Here is an 18,077-nt window from a genome sequence, read left to right as displayed (position 1 = left end):
AGAGCACAAATGCTTGTTGAAATATGTACAGTGACACTAAATGTTCTATTTTTAAAGGTCCAATGCAGCTGTTTTTATCTCAATATCAAATCATTTCTCGGTAACAATTAAGTACATTACTGTAAAATATATATATATGTTAAACTGGTCAACAAGAAATAAAAATAACTTCTTAGCAGAGAGCAATTTTTCAAGCAAGACTTTTGCTAGGACTGTCTTGGGAGTGGGGAGGAGAAAACTGAAAGTTAGCTGTTATTGGCTGAGAAATTTGGATCTCTCTTTCTTATTTGGGTATTAACTAATTAATTGCCTGGCGATATCACCAGGGTGTGCCAAAATGCCATCCCACCAAAACAGGCTGCAATTTCAGGTGGTCTTTTCAAACAGCTCTTACACTAAAAGGGTATTATCTTAATTTTCACAATTGTGGAAATATATATAAAACACAGGAAATCAAGTTTTTCCATTGCCTTTAAATAAACAATAGTATGACAGGGTAGGAAACAAAAAGTTGGTCAGTGTTTCCAAAGGGACCTTTATTAGTGGGGAATATTTAAAATGGTATAAAATCATGCCCTTACAGTGTACACCTGTCCAGATGAGTGCTTTGTCCCTAAAGGTCATGTGTAGGCTAAACTGTGCTGTGAACATTTGTGGTGTGGCCCACTGTTTGTTTATTTGTTTCAGTAGTTTGTTTAAATATGACAATATCCAAATGTTTGTTTAATCTCAGTTACGGATCCCGTAGTCAACTCTTCACTGTTAACGTTGAGACTGGTGTTTTGCGGGTACTATTCAATGAAGCTGCCAGTTGAGGACTTGTGAGGCGTCTGTTTCTGAAACTAGACACTCTAATGTACTTGTCCTCTTGCTCATTTGTGCAACGGGGCCTCCCACTCCTCTTTCTATTCTGGTTAGAGACAATTTTCGCTGTTCTATGAAGGGAGTTGTACACAGCGTTGTACCAGATCTTCAGTTTCTTGGCAATTTCTCATATGGTATAGCCTTCATTTCTCAGAACAAGAATAGACTGACGAGTTTCAGAAGAAAGTACTTTGTTTCTGGCCATTTTGAGCCTGTATTCAAACCCACAAACGCTGATGATTCTATCCAACTTATTATGTGACTTGGTAAGAAGAAAAAAATACTACTGAACTTATTTAGGTTTGCCATAATAAAAGTGTTGAATACTTATTGACTCAAGCTTAAATTTTTTATTAATTCGTAATCATTTCCAAAAACATAATTTATTGCAATAATACATCTGTATGTTGACACACATGGTCAATTGACAGAACATAAAAAGAGCCTTTGACAACAAGTACTGTTCACATGTAATAAATAAAGTAATAAATTAACAAATGCATCACAACAAAAGACTGGTCAAATTTGGATTAAATTACACACACATACTGTACTTACGCACAGACACAAACACACTCACTCTTACAGGCACACACAGAAGCAATGCTTATTCATCTTATTCATCCACAATCTTCAAGTTTGTTTTGAGATGAACAACAATACTGATATATATTACTCAATTAAAGTCAATAGAATGATTTGAAATAATTAATGATATACTGTATTTAATATATACTATGTACAGAAAATAAATAATATAAGGGTGGAGGGAAATACAGTTACACCCGAAACGACACTTCTCACTTCCACTACACTGTATACTGTATGTTATCATCTGAATATTCAAAATATTTTGATGACTTGCGCTTCATATGAATCTATGTGTATATATAATACATATATCATGTTTTCAAGACTGATATATCTACTGGTCTGAATAAATATAGATAGCAAGACAGATACACAGTACTGTAAATACAGAATGCTAAAACATACATGGCTAAATATACGCACAATACACAAGACAGCACTTTGCAATCCATATTGCGTTTCATACAGATAACATATTGGAACAGTGCTATTTTCAATAGGTTTCTGTAATGTGATATGTCGATAGTGTCAGGTGGATGGATGATGACGACAGTTGCCACTGAAACATGCATGGGTGAGAGGGGACGACTTCTTCTCCCTCTCGGATTGGTTGGATGAGAATGGATGACGAACAGAGGACGTCCTTCTCTCCTCCTTTTGCCTCTTGGTCAGACGCTCCTCCAGCTCTAGTCGAACGTGTAGCTGCGGTCATTGCGGTCGGTGTGTTCTCTGGAGAGACAGTCGTGTGGAGAGATGAGAATAAGACTGATTCAGACTCCTTTAGGTGACAATGATTTATCAGTGTCCCCAACCTTAAACACCTGACGTATCATAAACCACATCCTTCTGTACTACAGCATGTACTCACACAACAACAAAAAAGACAAAGTAATGTTGAACAGGATATGCTATAAAACAAGAAGAGAACCATAATGGTGAACTATATCTTTTAACAGTAATTTTAGCACTTTAATTACCTTTCTAATATACGGTAATTGTGTAGAATGTCTATTCAAAAGGAAAGCAAAGACTTCTTGTAAACAATTTGTAAAAAAACAACAACAGCAATCTAGGACAGGGGAGCACAACTCAGGCCCTAGGGTTCTGCAGTCTTGCTGCTTTTGTTTTTCCCTGGTACTTGATGTCACAGATTCCCAGGTAGAAGTCGGTCTGTAGTTCAAAGGGCTTGAGGACTGAGGCTATGCACCCCTGATATGGAATAAGTGGTGTCCATTGTCAGAGACTATCACAGCAGGGTCATATCAGCCACTAAATCTGGACAATATGTCATGGCAGGTCATAACATAGGGAGAGAATGATCATAAGGTTGTCTTATGTAATGTTTTTATTACATCGACATGATTGAGGCACAGGAGTGGCAGGTACGTCATGCATATAAATCTTCAGTAACAACCTCCTAATGCATTCATTATAATGACATAAAACATGTTATAAAATGTCTTCACAGCTGATGTCAGTTTACCTAAACAATAGCTTCTTTAATGACAAGTTTTAAATCAGTTTCCATAAGCTGATATATTTGACCGCAACTGTATATGCTTGATATGTCATTTGTTTGATAATGTGATCATTGAAATGTAGAATTTGGTTGCTCATAGCACAAGTTTGTCCGAGGGTATTCCTCGTAAATGGGTATGTAAATAGATACAGGAACGATCTCAGAAGTGCCAGCAGGGCCTTCTAGAGTTCTAAAACATTGGTATCCTTGTAATAAAGCTGAATGAGGGAAGCTATTCCCTAAAGCTAGAGGAGGTAGCTAGGGAAGCTAGTTAAATGTCTGGGTAGCTAGCCTCATAGCTAGCCTCGTAGCTTCTACTGATGGCCTTACCCTCAGCGACAGCTTAAATTCGGATGTGCTTGGCGTCATCCAACCTGGTGATGACAAAATGAGATCACACCGGTCAACGACTGATACCTTGCATTGGCAGCCAGTGGGCAAGTAAAGTGATAGTATGACAACTTTATTCATAGCCCTCTTCAAGAACATGAATAAGCATGATACAGTCTTTCATGTTCATAGGATCCCATTTGTGTCAGTCAAATAAGTAATACTGATGTCCTAGTACTACTACTGTACTAATTATACTACTAGTAATATAGTAAATTGTGTTTTTTTTACTTTAGCCTTAGATATGTGCCTGTTATTGTGTATCCTTGTTGTAAAATTCACAGAGATAGAAATGGAGTAATGGATATGCAGAAGAGGAAGGCAGGGTTATAAAGTCAAAGCAAGGAAGTGATTGGGTGGCTGTGATTGAGTCGCATGCAGGCAGGGTGAAGCATGATTGCGTGGGTGGGTAAGGGGGAGGGGTTGGGGAGTACTTACGCCCCCTCGTCTCTAAGAAGCTGCAGGAACTTAGTGACTCTGTACTCCACATCCATCTGGAGGAAGGAAGCAGGAAACCAAAGATTAACACCAGTGGTTTACAGAAGAAGAAGAAGAAGAAGACACACCTTGATAGTGCAAATATGTGGCATTATGCAGGCTCTACCGTATAAAACCGTTTGCACCACTTCTTGAGGCATGAGACCTTTCTAGCGACCATAGCTACTGGATGACGCTTGTGGTCGACTGTTCTGCAGCTGAACGATGATGAGGAGGAGGAGTGCTGATTGCCACTGACCTGCAGAGACATTTCGATTAGCATCAGGAGCTTCTTGATGCCAATCCAGACCCTCTTTCCCTTGACGTGCTGGCCGATGGTGACCCGCTCTGCATCCGTGAAGCTTCCCAGTAGCTACAAAGGATACAATGACAATGAGTAAACAAATGGCACACAAGCAAGACAGTAGCATTAGCTACTAAAATACTTAATCAATATTTACATTGTGTGTGTGTGTCTGTGTGTGTGTGTTCACTTGTTTGTTTTTGTGTGTGAGTGTGTGTGCGTACCTCTAGGGCTTCCACCAGGTGTTCTCCAGTAGAGATGTTGGGGACGTGGATGGTGGTACTGAAGGCGTCCAGCATCTCCATCTCCTGCAGCACCTCCTTACGGCTGGTGGTTCCAATGATCAACAACTTACGGCCCTTGTAGGCAGAGTAAAGCACAGACAGAGTTACACACACGTACATGCACATGCACATACTTATACGCATAGACACACAGACAGATGTAAATAAACACATTAATATAACTCAACACCTGCATTAAGTAATGCAACCATACCAGTGTTGAACTGAACAGTGAACACTCACTTTAGGAGGAGTCTTCTTCAGCAGCACCAGCAGGGCCTGGAGAACCATGTTGGAGAAGCGAGGTCCAATGGGAACGTAGTCTAAAGGAGTGGAGCACAAAGAAATCAGAACAGTACTTCAGACAGGACCCACTAGTGTTGCTGCTGATTCCTTCAGGATTGAAGACTGGGTCTTGGCTCTAGATGCAGTGTTTTGTTTATCTGCAGCATCATTAGAAAGTTTAGAAGAGATACGAGTTTGTTGCTCCACTAGAGATGGAATTATGAGGTCCACTAGACTAAAAGGAGAATGAGGTTTCAGAGGAATGAGGAGGTAGAGAATCACCTAGGAGACGCTCAATGTCATCCACCACCACACAGCTCAGCTGAGACTTGTAGGCATCCTCGAAGATCTGAGGGAAGGAAGGCAGGGGATACAGAGTTAAATAACACAAAAAGACAGTATAATAATAAAATACAGTAGGTATTGGCAATAATCTCTTTCTTCTGCTCTTAGTTGTTATCGATACATCAGATAGGAAAAGAGGGAGACTGATAAACTGGAGAGAAGTAGCTAGTAAAGAGAGAGGGGGACCCAGGGATCGAACCACCAACTCTATGGGGCAATGCGTGGTCCAAAGTCAGCAGTGCCACAACTAGTCTACCATTCAACCAGATTCTGGCACAGTGGCCATCTCTTTCTATAAGCATGGTGCCAGCCTTACAAAGACATTAGAGTCAAAACACTTAATAAAACTGCAGGAGCATTCAACAGTATGCAGGTATCAATCTTTCTTTCATGGTGCACATCCACCTTCTTGATAGCCAGGCACTTGGAGTTTTCGGAGAAACCGATCATCTTGTCTGGGGAACAGATCTTGATGAAGGGGAACTCTGAGCTCTCCGAGATTTGGGCAGCCAGGGCCGTCTTTCCACTGTGAGGGGATCCTAAGAGGACAGATGGACAAATAAAGACTGTTAGAGAGAGAAGGGGGGGGCTGTTTTTCAACTGTGTGTGTGCTTAAGTGTGTGAGCTCCACCTGCATGTGCCTACGCTCTCTTGCATGTGTATATGTGTGTTCGCTCACACGTGTTTGTGTGTATGTGTGTGTGGTCAGGCCTACCCTCCAGTAGCACGGCCACCAGTGGTGTGCGGTCGCTGTTCTTGGTCTGCTGCACGAGCAGCTCCCCGTCATCCAGCACACGGGTCACAGGGTCGCCCCACTTGATGATGCCGTTCATGATGTAGCTGGCGTAATCCTCCTGGTTGGAACCAAATGCCTGGGGGAGGAAGAGGGGGAGGATGAGGATAAAGAGGAGGGGGAGTGGGCAGAACTTTTTAGGATTGGAATGATAGTCAATCTCAAATGACACCCTATTCACTTTGTCTACTGTCCTACGTGAATACACATATAGTAGAGAGATACTTACTGGTTTAATGTCATTGTTCAGGGAGCCCATGAAGTCGCTTCTGGTGACCTGCAGCTTCTCGGCTCTCTCTGTGTCCACCTCCACTGTGGCTGTGGCCTGGAACCACAGAAATAAATATCAGTCTGATCTGACTGTGATATACAGTAGACTTAACAAAGGACAGAGTTATGGCAGAGATTAATAAAAGCCCCTAAAAGCACATTGCTAAGGGGTGGAGTCTAACCATGCCATGTGTGTTCAAAGATGTCAATTGGATAGTCTAAGCCAGGTATTCCCAGACTGGGGTACGCGCAATGCCATCGGGGTTCACCAAATAAAAATGTAATTCACTTTTTTTTTTTAATAAAAAAATATATAATTAAAATAATTAAATATATATATACACACACACATTTTTAAACAGTCAATTTATATTTTCCAACAGGGCTATACATTTGTTTTTTCCTCGCCTGAGTAGCCTCGTTTCACTGCCAAAAATAAAATTAAACCATCTAGTGTCCGGCGAAATAACAACACAATATCAAATACAGGTAGCCTAATCAAATAATTAACATCCAATCACTTTAACCATTACTCTCTCGCGGGAATTCCACTAACGGTCCGTATGTATCCAAACGCAACTGCTGTTCATTCCGTTTGTTCCAAAATTGATAAATGGTTAAAAAAAAATGTAAGGTCCGGGTCCATAGAGACACATACCAGCGCTACTGGTATTACTGCTACTACCAGCAGTACTATACCTGCACCTGTCGACAACACAAGTTGTTCTGCTTCCACGAGCACATACAATAGCGGCATCAGAAATTCTACATTTGTTGTTAGCCCAGCTAGCATGGAAACTGACAGTTGTGAATCTGATACAGCCAAAGAGTTACTGCCCCCTTACCCGGGAAAGCACCGAACAACAGACAGGGACGTTGGACCATCGAAGAGGTGCAAATATGAACTACATTGATTTGGGGTTCACTTATATTGGGAGTAGTGCCTTTCCTCACCCACAGTGTGTTATATGTGCAAAAGTACTATCTCACAACTCGATGAAACCTTCACTCTTGCGCAGACATTTAGAAACAAAACATGCCATTTTGAATAATAAGCCACAGGAGGTTCTTGAGCGAGAATTAAGATGACTTTCTAGTAGTAAGACATGTATAATAGCAACAGATACCATTAATAAGAAGGGGCAAGAAGCGTCTTATATAGTGAGCTACCTAGTGGCTAGGACAGGCAAAACACATGCTATTGTGGAGGACTTCATTCTTCCTGCTGCTGCGGATATGACTGGGATATTGCTGGAGGAAAAAGTCCAAAAAGCTATACAGACAATGCCTTCATCAAACAACACTGTTTCACAACGCATCAGTGACATGGCAGGAGATGTTTTGAAACAATTACTGCTTCGCATACAAGCCAGTGAATTCTATGCGTTACAGCTGGATGAGTCAACAGACTTGGCGCGCCTGGCACAGCTCCTGGTATATGGGAGACATAGTGGAGTGGTAACGAGTGTGCAAGCAGTTGCTTCCGATGCCAATTGGGTACACTGCAGCATACACCGAGAGGCTCTTGCTGCCAAGAGAATGCCTGATAGCTTGAAAAACGTTTTGGACACTACAGTGAAAATGGTTAACTTTATTAAAGCAAGGCCCCTGAACTCTTGTGTATTTTTCATTGAGAGACAAGCTTAAAGTTTTCTTTGCTGACCATAATTTTCACTTTTCTGACCGCTTGCATGATGACAAGATTCTCACACGACTGGCCTATCTCCTGAATGATCTGAATCTAGGATTACAGGGACTTTCTGCAACTATATTCAATGTGTTTGGACAAAATTGAGGCTGTGATTAATACGTTGGAGCTCTTCTCTGTCTGCATTAACAACGACAACACACAGGTCTTTCCATCATTGTATGATTTTTTGTGTGCAAATCAACTCAAGCTTATGGACAATGTCAAATGATATATAGCGAAGCACCTGAGTGAGTTGGGTATGCAATTACGCAGGTACTTTCCCGAAACGGTTGGCACAAACAACTGAATTCACTATCCCTTTCATGCCCTGCCTCCAGTCCACTAACCGATATCTGAACAAGAGAGCCTCATCGAAATTGCAACAAGCGGTTTTGTGAAAATTGAATTTAATCAGTTATGTGCATCCTTTCAAGCACACCCTTCTCATTAACCTGTGGTTATTCCCAATTTTCGATGAACAAATAAGATTTAAGATGGTTAAATAAAAGAGAAAAATTATTGATTATTATTAATTGTGCCCTGGCCCTATAAGAGCTCTTTGTCACATCCCACGAGCCGGGTTGTGACAAAAACTCATTCTTATGTTTAATAAATGTGTAGTATGTGTGTAGCAGGCTTAGAATGAGGGCAAAAAAACAACATTTGATAGTGCGCTGACCCTGGTGCTAGAGGGGGTACACAGCTGGAGGTTGAATGTTTGAAGGGGTACGGGACTATAAAAAGTTTGGGAACCACTGGTCTAAGCGTGTCATGGATGTTCATGTTTGTTGATTGGTTGGACTCTAACCTTAATGTGGCGGTTCATGGCTGTTGATTGGGCAGCTCTGACCAGTCCCTCCAGTTCAGCACCACTGTAGTTCTTGGTCCCGGCAGCCAGCTCCTTCACGTCCACATCAGGAGCCAGCAGGCCGAAGTCACGCATCTTATTAGTGTGAATGTTGAGAATCTGAACACGCCCCTTCTCATCCGGAAGACCTGAGAGGGAGGGAGGGAAGGAAGAATGAAAGTGGTAAAGATGCATTCAGGGAGGTAGAGAGGTCACTACAATAATACAAAAAAGGGTGGTGGAACATACGAAAAGGAACAACCCAGGAAATAAAGGAGAAGGCACAGAGATATGCTCCCGAGTGGCGCAGTGGTCTAAGACACTGCATCTCAGTGCAAGAGGCATCACTGCAGTACCTGGTTTGATTCCTGGCTGCATCACATCCAGCTGTGATTGGGAGTCCCATAGGATGGCGCACAATTGGCCCAGCGTCGTCTGGGTTTGGCCAGGGTAGGCCATCATTGTAAATAAGAATCTGTTCTTAACTGACTTGCCTAGTTGAATAAAGGTTCAATTAAAAATAATTACCGATCTCCATCTTGACCTCAAACCTGCCAGGCCTCATCAAAGCATCATCTATCAGGTCAGGCCTGTTGGTCATCCCTGTGGGAAAAATAAATGGTGTAAGGTGGATATAAATATAAAGATGGAGTTACTAGTTAAACCAGAGTCATGTATTCATCTCTGGTGCTATGTGAGGCTTAATGTAAGATTGGTATCTATACCTCAAATTACATCTATAAAAACTGACACCTGTTCAGCAAAGTTCAACAACTATAACAGGTATTCTATTATAGGACAGCGTACCACTACCTACAGTACCTATGACCAGTATGTTATACACCATAGTGCCCTCAAAGCTCATCGATAAGCTAAGGACCCTGGGAAAAAACTCCTCCCTCTGCAACTGGATCCTGGACTTCCTGGCGGGCAGCCCCCAGGTGGTAAGTGTAGGTAACAACACATCTGCCCCACACTGATCCTCAACACAGGGGCCCCTCGGGGGTGCGTGCTCAGTCCCCTCCTGTACTCCCTGTTCACTCATGACTGCACGTCCAGGCACGACTCCAACACCATCATTAAGTTTGCTGATCACACATCAGTGGTAGGCCTCATCACCGACAAGACAGCCTATATGGAGGAGGTCAGAGACCTGGCCATGGGGTGCCAGGACAACAACCTCTCCCTCAACGTGATCAAGACTAAGGAGATGATTGAGGACTACAGGAAAAAGAGGACAGAGCACGCCCCCATTCTCATCGACAGGGCTGTAATGGAGCAGGTTGAGAACTTCATGTTCCTTGGTGTCCACATCACCAAGCACACCAAGACAGTTGTGAAGAGGGCACGACAAAATATATTCCCCCTCAGGAGACTGAAAAGATTTGGCATGGGTCCTCAGATCCTCAATAGGTTCTACAGCTGAACCATCGAGAGCATGCTGACTAGTTGCATCACTATCTGGTATGGCAACTGCTCGGCCTGCGACCACAAGGCACTACAGAGGGTAGTGCGTACGGCCCAGTACATCACTGGGGCCAAGCTTTCTGCCATCCAGAACCTCTATACCAGGCGGTGTCAGAGGAAGGCCCTAACAATTCTCAAAGACTCCAGCCACCCTAGTCAAAGACTGTTCTCTCTGATACCACATGGCAAGTGGTACCGAAGCACCAAGTCTAAATCCAAGAGGCTTCTTAACAGCTTCTATCCCCATGCCATAAGACTCCTGGACATCTAATCAAAAGGCCACCCAGACTATTTGCATTGCTATTGTTAGGTCGACATCTGTTTTATTTGGCGCATGTGACTAATACAATTTGATTTATAGGACAGTGTACCACTAACTATTTATGACCAGTATGTTACAGAAGAGTGTACTACTACCTACTGTTACGCCCGGTGTGATTTGGGTGGGCATTCTATGTTTTCTATTTCTTTGTTTTTGGGCGAGTGTGGTTCCCAATCAGAGGCAGCTGTCTATCGTTGTCTCTGATTGGGAATCATACTTAGGCAGCCTTTTTCCCCACCTAATATTGTTGGTAATTATTTATTTTTTCTGTGCTCCACGGTTGCGTCACAGTCGGTTTCTGTTTACCTGTTTTTTTTGTGAAAGTTTCACTTTATTAAAAGATGTGGAATTACATGCACGCTGCGCCTTGGCTCATCTATGACAGGGAGTTTGAAGACAGTGAACGTGACACCTACCTATGACCAGGATGTTGTTGAGCTGCTCTACTCCGTCTATCTTGGACAGCAGCTGGTTGACCACCGTGTCGTGGACTCCTGTACTGCCCTGCCCAGTACCTCTCTGCTTACAGATGGCATCCAGCTCATCAAAGATGATTATGTGCAGACCACTGTTAGCACCCAGCTAGGATGACAGAAGAGAGGGGAGAGTAGGCAGAGTGGATGACGAGAAAGAGAGAGAGACAGTCAGTCATGCATGGACGTATAACATTTGTTTGTGATTTTCTCATTGTGGATGGACAAGGATTCGCTAGAGCGCGATGGGACAAGGACATCCTGGCCGGCCAAACCCTCCCCTAACCCGGACGACACTGGGTCAATTGTGTGTCGCCCTCATGGGTCTCCCGGGCCATAGCCGGCTATCGAACCCCGGGCTGTAGTGACGCCTCAAACACTGCAATGCAGTGCCTTAGAACGCTGCACCACTCAGGAGGCCGTGGATAGATATTTTAGTTTGATTAATAACTTGTGGTCATCAAAAAAAAGATGGCGGCTGGCCACTCACCCTCTTCTGCTCCTCTTCTGCATCTGCGAAGAGCTTGCGGATGTTGGCCTCAGACTCTCCCACAAACTTGTTGAGGATCTCAGGGCCGTTGACGATCTTGGGTTCGCGGGAGTTGAGCATCTTGCCAATCTGCCTGGCCATCAGAGTCTTACCACAACCAGGAGGCCCGAAGAGAAGGATTCCCTTCACGTGCTTACAACCTAGGGCGCATTGGAACAATGTCTATCGACCAACGTTTCTCAGTCAATCTCTGAATTTTTGAAAGCACAGCATGCTCCAGTTGTGTACATGTCCCCAGGCACCCTCATTTGTTGACTTCTGTGATCGAAAAAGCCTTGGTTTCATGCATGTCAACATCAGAAGCCTCCTCCCTAAGTGTGTCTTACTCACTGCTCTAGCACACTCTGCTAACCCTGATGTCCTTGCCGTGTCTGAATCCTGGCTCAGGAAGGCCACCAAAAATTCTGAGATTTCCATACCCAACTATAACATCTTCCGTCAAGATAGAACTGCCAAAGGGGGAGGAGTTGCAGTCTACTGCAGAGATAGCCTGCAAAGTAATGTCATACTCTCCAGGTCCATACCCAAACAGTTCGAACTACTAATTTTGAAAATTACTCTCTCCAGAAATAAGTCTCTCACTGTTGCCGCCTGCTACCGACCCCCCTCAGCTCCCAGCTGTGCCCTGGACACCATTTGTGAATTGATCGCCCCCCATCTAGCTTCAGAGTTTGTTCTGTTAGGTGACCTAAACTGGGATATGCTTAACACCCCGGCAGTCCTACAATCTAAGCTAGATGCCCTCAATCTCACTCAAATCATCAAGGAACCCACCAGGTACAACCCTAACTCTGTAAACAAGGGCACCCTCATTGACGTCATCCTGACCAACTGGCCCTCCAAATACACCTCCGCTGTCTACAACCAGGATCTCAGCGATCACTGCCTCATTGCCTGTATCCGCTACGGAGCCGCAGTCAAACGACCACCCCTCATCACTGTCAAACGCTCCCTAAAACACTTCTGTGAGCAGGCCTTTCTAATCGACCTGGCCCGGGTATCCTGGAAGGACATTGACCTCATCCCGTCAGTTGAGGATGCCTGGTCTTTCTTTAAAAGTAACTTCCTCACCATTTTAGATAAGCATGCTCCGTTCAAAAAATGCAGAACTAAGAACAGATATAGCCCCTGGTTCACTCCAGACCTGACTGCCCTCGACCAGCACAAAAACATCCTGTGGCGGACTGCGCTAACATCGAATAGTCCCCGCGATATGCAACTGTTCAGGGAAGTCAGGAACCAATACACACAGTCAGTCAGGAAAGCTAAAGCCAACTTCTTCAGGCAGAAGTTTGCATCCTGTAGCTCCAACTCCAAAAAGTTCTGGGACACTGTGAAGTCCATGGAGAACAAGAGCACCTCCTCCCAGCTGCCCACTGCACTGAGACTAGGTAACATGGTCACCACCGATAAATCCATGATTATCGAAAACTTCAACAAGCATTTCTCAACGGCTGGCCATGCCTTCCGCCTGGCTACTCCAACCTCGGACAACAGCTCCCCCCCCCCCGCAGCTACTCGCCCAAGCCTCTCCAGGTTCTCCTTTACCCAAATCCAGATAGCAGATGTCCTGAAAGAGCTGCAAAACCTGGACCCGTACAAATCAGCTGGGCTGGACAATCTGGACCCTCTATTCCTGAAACTATCCGCCGCCATTGTCGCAACCCCTATTACCAGCCTGTTCAACCTCTCTTTCATATCGTCTGAGATCCCCAAGGATTGGAAAGCTGCCGCAGTCATCCCCCTCTTCAAAGGGGGCGACACCCTGGACCCAAACTGTTACAGACCTATATCCATCCTGCCCTGCCTATCTAAGGTCTTCGAAAGCCAAGTCAACAAACAGGTCACTGACCATCTTGAATCCCACCGTACCTTCTCCGCTGTGCAATCTGGTTTCCGAGCCGGTCACGGGTGTACCTCAGCCACGCTCAAGGTACTAAACGATATCATAACCGCCATCGATAAAAGACAGTACTGTGCAGCCGTCTTCATAGACCTTGCCAAGGCTTTCGACTCTGTCAATCACCGTATTCTTATCGGCAGACTCAGTAGCCTCGGTTTTTCGGATGACTGCCTTGCCTGGTTTACCAATTACTTTGCAGACAGAGTTCAGTGTGTCAAATCGGAGGGCATGCTGTCCGGTCCTCTGGCAGTCTCTATGGGGGTGCCACAGGGTTCAATTCTCGGGCCGACTCTTTTCTCTGTATATATCAATGATGTTTCTCATGCTGCGGGCGATTCCCTGATCCACCTCTACGCAGACGACACCATTCTATATACTTCCGGCCCGTCCTTGGACACTGTGCTATCTAACCTTCAAACGAGCTTCAATGCCATACAGCACTCCTTCCGTGGCCTCCAACTGCTCTTAAACGCTAGTAAAACCAAATGCATGCTTTTCAACCGTTCGCTGCCTGCACCCGCACGCCTGACCAGCATCACCACCCTGGATGGTTCCGACCTTGAATATGTGGACATCTATAAGTACCTAGGTGTCTGGCTAGACTCTAAACTCTCCTTCCAGACCCATATCAAACATCTCCAATCGAAAATCAAATCAAGAGTCGGCTTTCTATTCCGCAACAAAGCCTCCTTCACTCACGCCGCCAAACTTACCCTAGTAAAACTGACTATCCTACCGATCCTCGACTTCGGCGACGTCATCTACAAAATTGCTTCCAACACTCTACTCAGCAAACTGGATGCAGTTTATCACAGTGCCATCCGTTTTGTCACTAAAGCACCTTATACCACCCACCACTGCGACTTGTATGCTCTAGTCGGCTGGCCCTCGCTACATATTCGTCGCCAGACCCACTGGCTCCAGGTCATCTACAAGTCCATGCTAGGTAAAGCTCCGCCTTATCTCAGTTCACTGGTTACGATGGCAACACCCATCCGTAGCACGCGCTCCAGCAGGTGTATCTCACTGATCATCCCTAAAGCCAACACCTCATTTGGCCGCCTTTCGTTCCAGTTCTCTGCTGCCTGTGACTGGAACGAATTGCAAAAATCGCTGAAGTTGGAGACTTTTATCTCCCTCACCAACTTCAAACATCTGCTATCCGAGCAGCTAACCGATCGCTGCAGCTGTACATAGTCTATTGGTAAATAGCCCACCCATTTTCACCTACCTCATCCCCATACTGTTTTTATTTATTTATTTTTATTTTTCTGCTCTTTTGCACACCAATCTCTACCTGTACATAACCATCTGATCATGTATCACTCCAGTGTTAATCTGCATAATTGTAATTATTTGCCTACCTCCTCATGCCTTTTGCACACAATGTATATATAGACTCTCCTTTTTTCTACTGTGTTATTGACTTGTTAATTGTTTACTCCATGTGTAACTCTGTGTTGTCTGTTCACACTGCTATGCCTTATCTTGGCCAGGTCGCAGTTGCAAATGAGAACTTGTTCTCAACTAGCCTACCTGGTTAAATAAAGGTGAAATAAAAAAAATAAAAATAAAAAAAACACAGACAATTTAGTTTATGACAAATGATCACTAGGAGGCACTGTGAGACGCCATTGTTGCACATACATTTGTTCTGCCAATACCGCGGCTCGACCTTACTTTTTGTGCCCGCACTGTAGGTAGTACTGCATGATCTAACTAAGACTATGGAGTGGGGAGCCTTACCCATCTGTTCCACGATGTCAGGAGGGAAGACACGAGAGGCGAAGGCTCGGCGGAAGATGTCAGAGAACTCTTTGTCCAGACCACCAATGCCCATGCGCTCAAAGTTCCAGTCCGGGTTGATGATGGACTGACGCTGTTCTTTGGTCTTGGCCTTGCCTAGTGGGCAAAGAGGAATTGAATACAACGTTATTTAAAATGCATTAAAAACATACTCAAATAGACATCACAATGAAAACTGTAACAATGGATAAAGAATGGTTATTTTCCCATGGTTGCAGGATTTGATCAATCTTGGTCAATTTGGTCTCAAAATGTATTTTGACAAATCAAATAAAAAATTGAATCAGAGTTTATTGCTTGCTTAGACAGATTTGCAGACATTATAACAGGTGCAAGTAAATGCTTGTGTTTATAGCTCCAACAGTGCAGTAATACCTAGCAATGACAATGAAAAAAATAAATCAACAACACACATTATCCAGAAAAATTAAGGAATTAATAAATATCAGAACGAGCAATGTCAGCGACAGGGACTCCAGATACTCAACTCGTCTATAGAAGGCCAATATTTATTCATTCTTAATCAGAACAACAGTTTTCAGCTTTGCTAACATAATTGCAAAGGGTTTTCTAATGATCAATTAGTCTTTTAAAATTATAATCTTGGATTAGCTAACACAATGTGCCATTGGAACACAGGAGTGATTGTTGCTGATAATGGGCCTCTACGCCTATGTAGAAATCACCTACCAGCTACAATAGTCATTTACAACATTAACAATGTCTACACTGTATTTCTGATCAATTTGATGTTATTTCAATGGACAAAAAAATGTGCTTTTATTTAAAAAACAAGAACATTTCTAAGTGACCCCAAACTTTTGAACGGTAGTGTATATATCTGAATAGAAAGAGTGTGTACAGCAGTAGTTATATAGGATGAGACATGACTACAATACAGTATATACATATAAAGTGGGTAAAACGGTATGTAAACATTATTAAAATGACCAGTGTCCAATGACTATCTACTGTATGTATATAAGGTGCAGAGTAGAATACCGGGTGGTAGTTGACTAGAACAGTGACTAAGGCTATTGGTGACTGTTAAACAGTCTGATGGCCTAGAGATAGGAGTTGTTTTTCAGTCTCTCAGTCCCAGATTTGATGCACCTGTTGTCACTCCCTGGCCATAGAGAGGCTTTTTATTCTCTATTTTGGTTAGGCCAGGGTGACACTAGGGTGGGCATTCTATGTTATTTTTTCTATGTTTTTGTATTTCTTTGTTTATGGCCGTGTATGGTTCTCAATCAGGGACAGCTGTCTGTCGTTGTCTCTGATTGAGAACCATACTTAGGTAGCTCTTGCCCACATGGGTTTTGTGGATAGTTGCTTTCTGTTTTGTACCTGACGGAGCTGTTTCGGTTGTTCTTTTTGTTACTTTGTATTTAGTGTTCAGTTCAATTTAATAAATGACGAACATGTACAGTGCCTTGCGAAAGTATTCGGCCCCCTTGAACTTTGTGACCTTTTGCCACATTTCAGGCTTCAAACATAAAGATATAAAACTGTATTTTTTTGTGAAGAATCAACAACAAGTGGGACACAATCATGAAGTGGAACGACATTTATTGGATATTTCAAACTTTTTTAACAAATCAAAAACTGAAAAATTGGGTGTGCAAAATTATTCAGCCCCTTTAATTTCAGTGCAGCAAACTCTCTCCAGAAGTTCAGTGAGGATCTCTGAATGATCCAATGTTGACCTAAATGACTAATGATAATAAATACAATCCACCTGTGTGTAATCAAGTCTCCGTATAAATGCACCTGCACTGTGATAGTCTCAGAGGTCCGTTAAAAGCGCAGAGAGCATCATGAAGAACAAGGAACACACCAGGCAGGTCCGAGATACTGTTGTGAAGAAGTTTAAAGCCGGATTTGGATACAAAAATATTTCCCAAGCTTTAAACATCCCAAGGAGCACCGTGCAAGCGATAATATTGAAATGGAAGGAGTATCAGACCACTGCAAATCTACCAAGACCTGGCCGTCCCTCTAAACTTTCAGCTCATACAAGGAGAAGACTGATCAGAGATGCAGCCAAGAGGCCCATGATCACTCTGGATGAACTGCAGAGATCTACAGCTGAGGTGGGAGACTCTGTCCATAGGACAACAATCAGTCGTATATTGCACAAATCTGGCCTTTATGGAAGAGTGGCAAGAAGAAAGCCATTTCTTAAAGATATCCATAAAAAGTGTAGTTTAAAGTTTGCCGCAAGCCACCTGGGAGACACACCAAACATGTGGAAGAAGGTGCTCTGGTCAGATGAAACCAAAATTGAACTTTTTGGCAACAATGCAAAACGTTATGTTTGGCGTAAAAGCAACACAGCTGAACACACCATCCCCACTGTCAAACATGGTGGTGGCAGCATCATGGTTTGGGCCTGCTTTTCTTCAGCAGGGACAGGGAAGATGGTTAAATTTGATGGGAAGATGGATGGAGCCAAATACAGGACCATTCTGGAAGAAAACCTGATGGAGTCTGCAAAAGACCTGAGACTGGGACGGAGATTTGTCTTCCAAAAAGACAATGATCCAAAACATAAAGCAAAATCTACAATGGAATGGTTCAAAAATAAACATATCCAGGTGTTAGAATGGCCAAGTCAAAGTCCAGACCTGAATCCAATCGAGAATCTGTGGAAAGAACTGAAAACTGCTGTTCACAAATGCTCTCCATCCAACCTCACTGAGCTTGAGCTGTTTTGCAAGGAGGAATGGGAAAAAAATTGATTCTCTCGATGTGCAAAACTGATAGAGACATACCCCAAGCAACTTACAGCTGTAATCGCAGCAAAAGGTGACGCTACAAAGTATTAACTTAAGGGGGCTGAATAATTTTGCACGCCCAATTTTTCAGGTTTTGATTTGTTAAAAAAGTTTGAAATA

The 18,077-nt window shown here is 43.4% G+C and overlaps 1 protein-coding gene across 4 annotated transcripts in view; it reads right to left on the bottom strand.

The window, feature by feature from the left end:
• Window positions 1-1,199: 1,199 nt before the first annotated feature.
• The window catches only part of LOC110521932 (vesicle-fusing ATPase), a 48,427-nt gene continuing 31,549 nt past the window's right edge, over window positions 1,200-18,077 (bottom strand). For 2 of the 4 annotated variants that reach the window (XM_090232223.1, XM_021599907.3), the window contains 15 exons: window positions 15,121-15,276; window positions 11,412-11,611; window positions 10,865-11,030; window positions 9,188-9,262; window positions 8,621-8,808; window positions 6,082-6,177; window positions 5,775-5,931; window positions 5,465-5,598; window positions 4,997-5,063; window positions 4,673-4,752; window positions 4,370-4,504; window positions 4,101-4,214; window positions 3,803-3,858; window positions 3,305-3,348; window positions 1,200-2,184 (listed from right to left, as the gene is read on the bottom strand). In XM_090232223.1, coding sequence (XP_090088349.1) covers window positions 3,318-3,348; window positions 3,803-3,858; window positions 4,101-4,214; window positions 4,370-4,504; window positions 4,673-4,752; window positions 4,997-5,063; window positions 5,465-5,598; window positions 5,775-5,931; window positions 6,082-6,177; window positions 8,621-8,808; window positions 9,188-9,262; window positions 10,865-11,030; window positions 11,412-11,611; window positions 15,121-15,276 — 1,655 coding nt within the window. In that variant the 3' untranslated portion in view covers window positions 1,200-2,184; window positions 3,305-3,317. The remainder of the gene's footprint in view (window positions 2,185-3,304; window positions 3,349-3,802; window positions 3,859-4,100; window positions 4,215-4,369; window positions 4,505-4,672; window positions 4,753-4,996; window positions 5,064-5,464; window positions 5,599-5,774; window positions 5,932-6,081; window positions 6,178-8,620; window positions 8,809-9,187; window positions 9,263-10,864; window positions 11,031-11,411; window positions 11,612-15,120; window positions 15,277-18,077) is intronic. The other 2 variants (XM_021599908.3, XM_021599906.3) reach the window with 1 other exon arrangement.

The sequence above is a fragment of the Oncorhynchus mykiss genome, chromosome 4 (genome assembly GCF_057628025.1).
Source record: "Oncorhynchus mykiss isolate SJ-2025 chromosome 4, ASM5762802v1, whole genome shotgun sequence".
Classification (NCBI taxonomy): Eukaryota; Metazoa; Chordata; class Actinopteri; order Salmoniformes; family Salmonidae; genus Oncorhynchus; species Oncorhynchus mykiss.
Note: the sequence above shows the minus strand (reverse complement) of the source record. Positions and strands in the feature narration are given on the sequence as shown.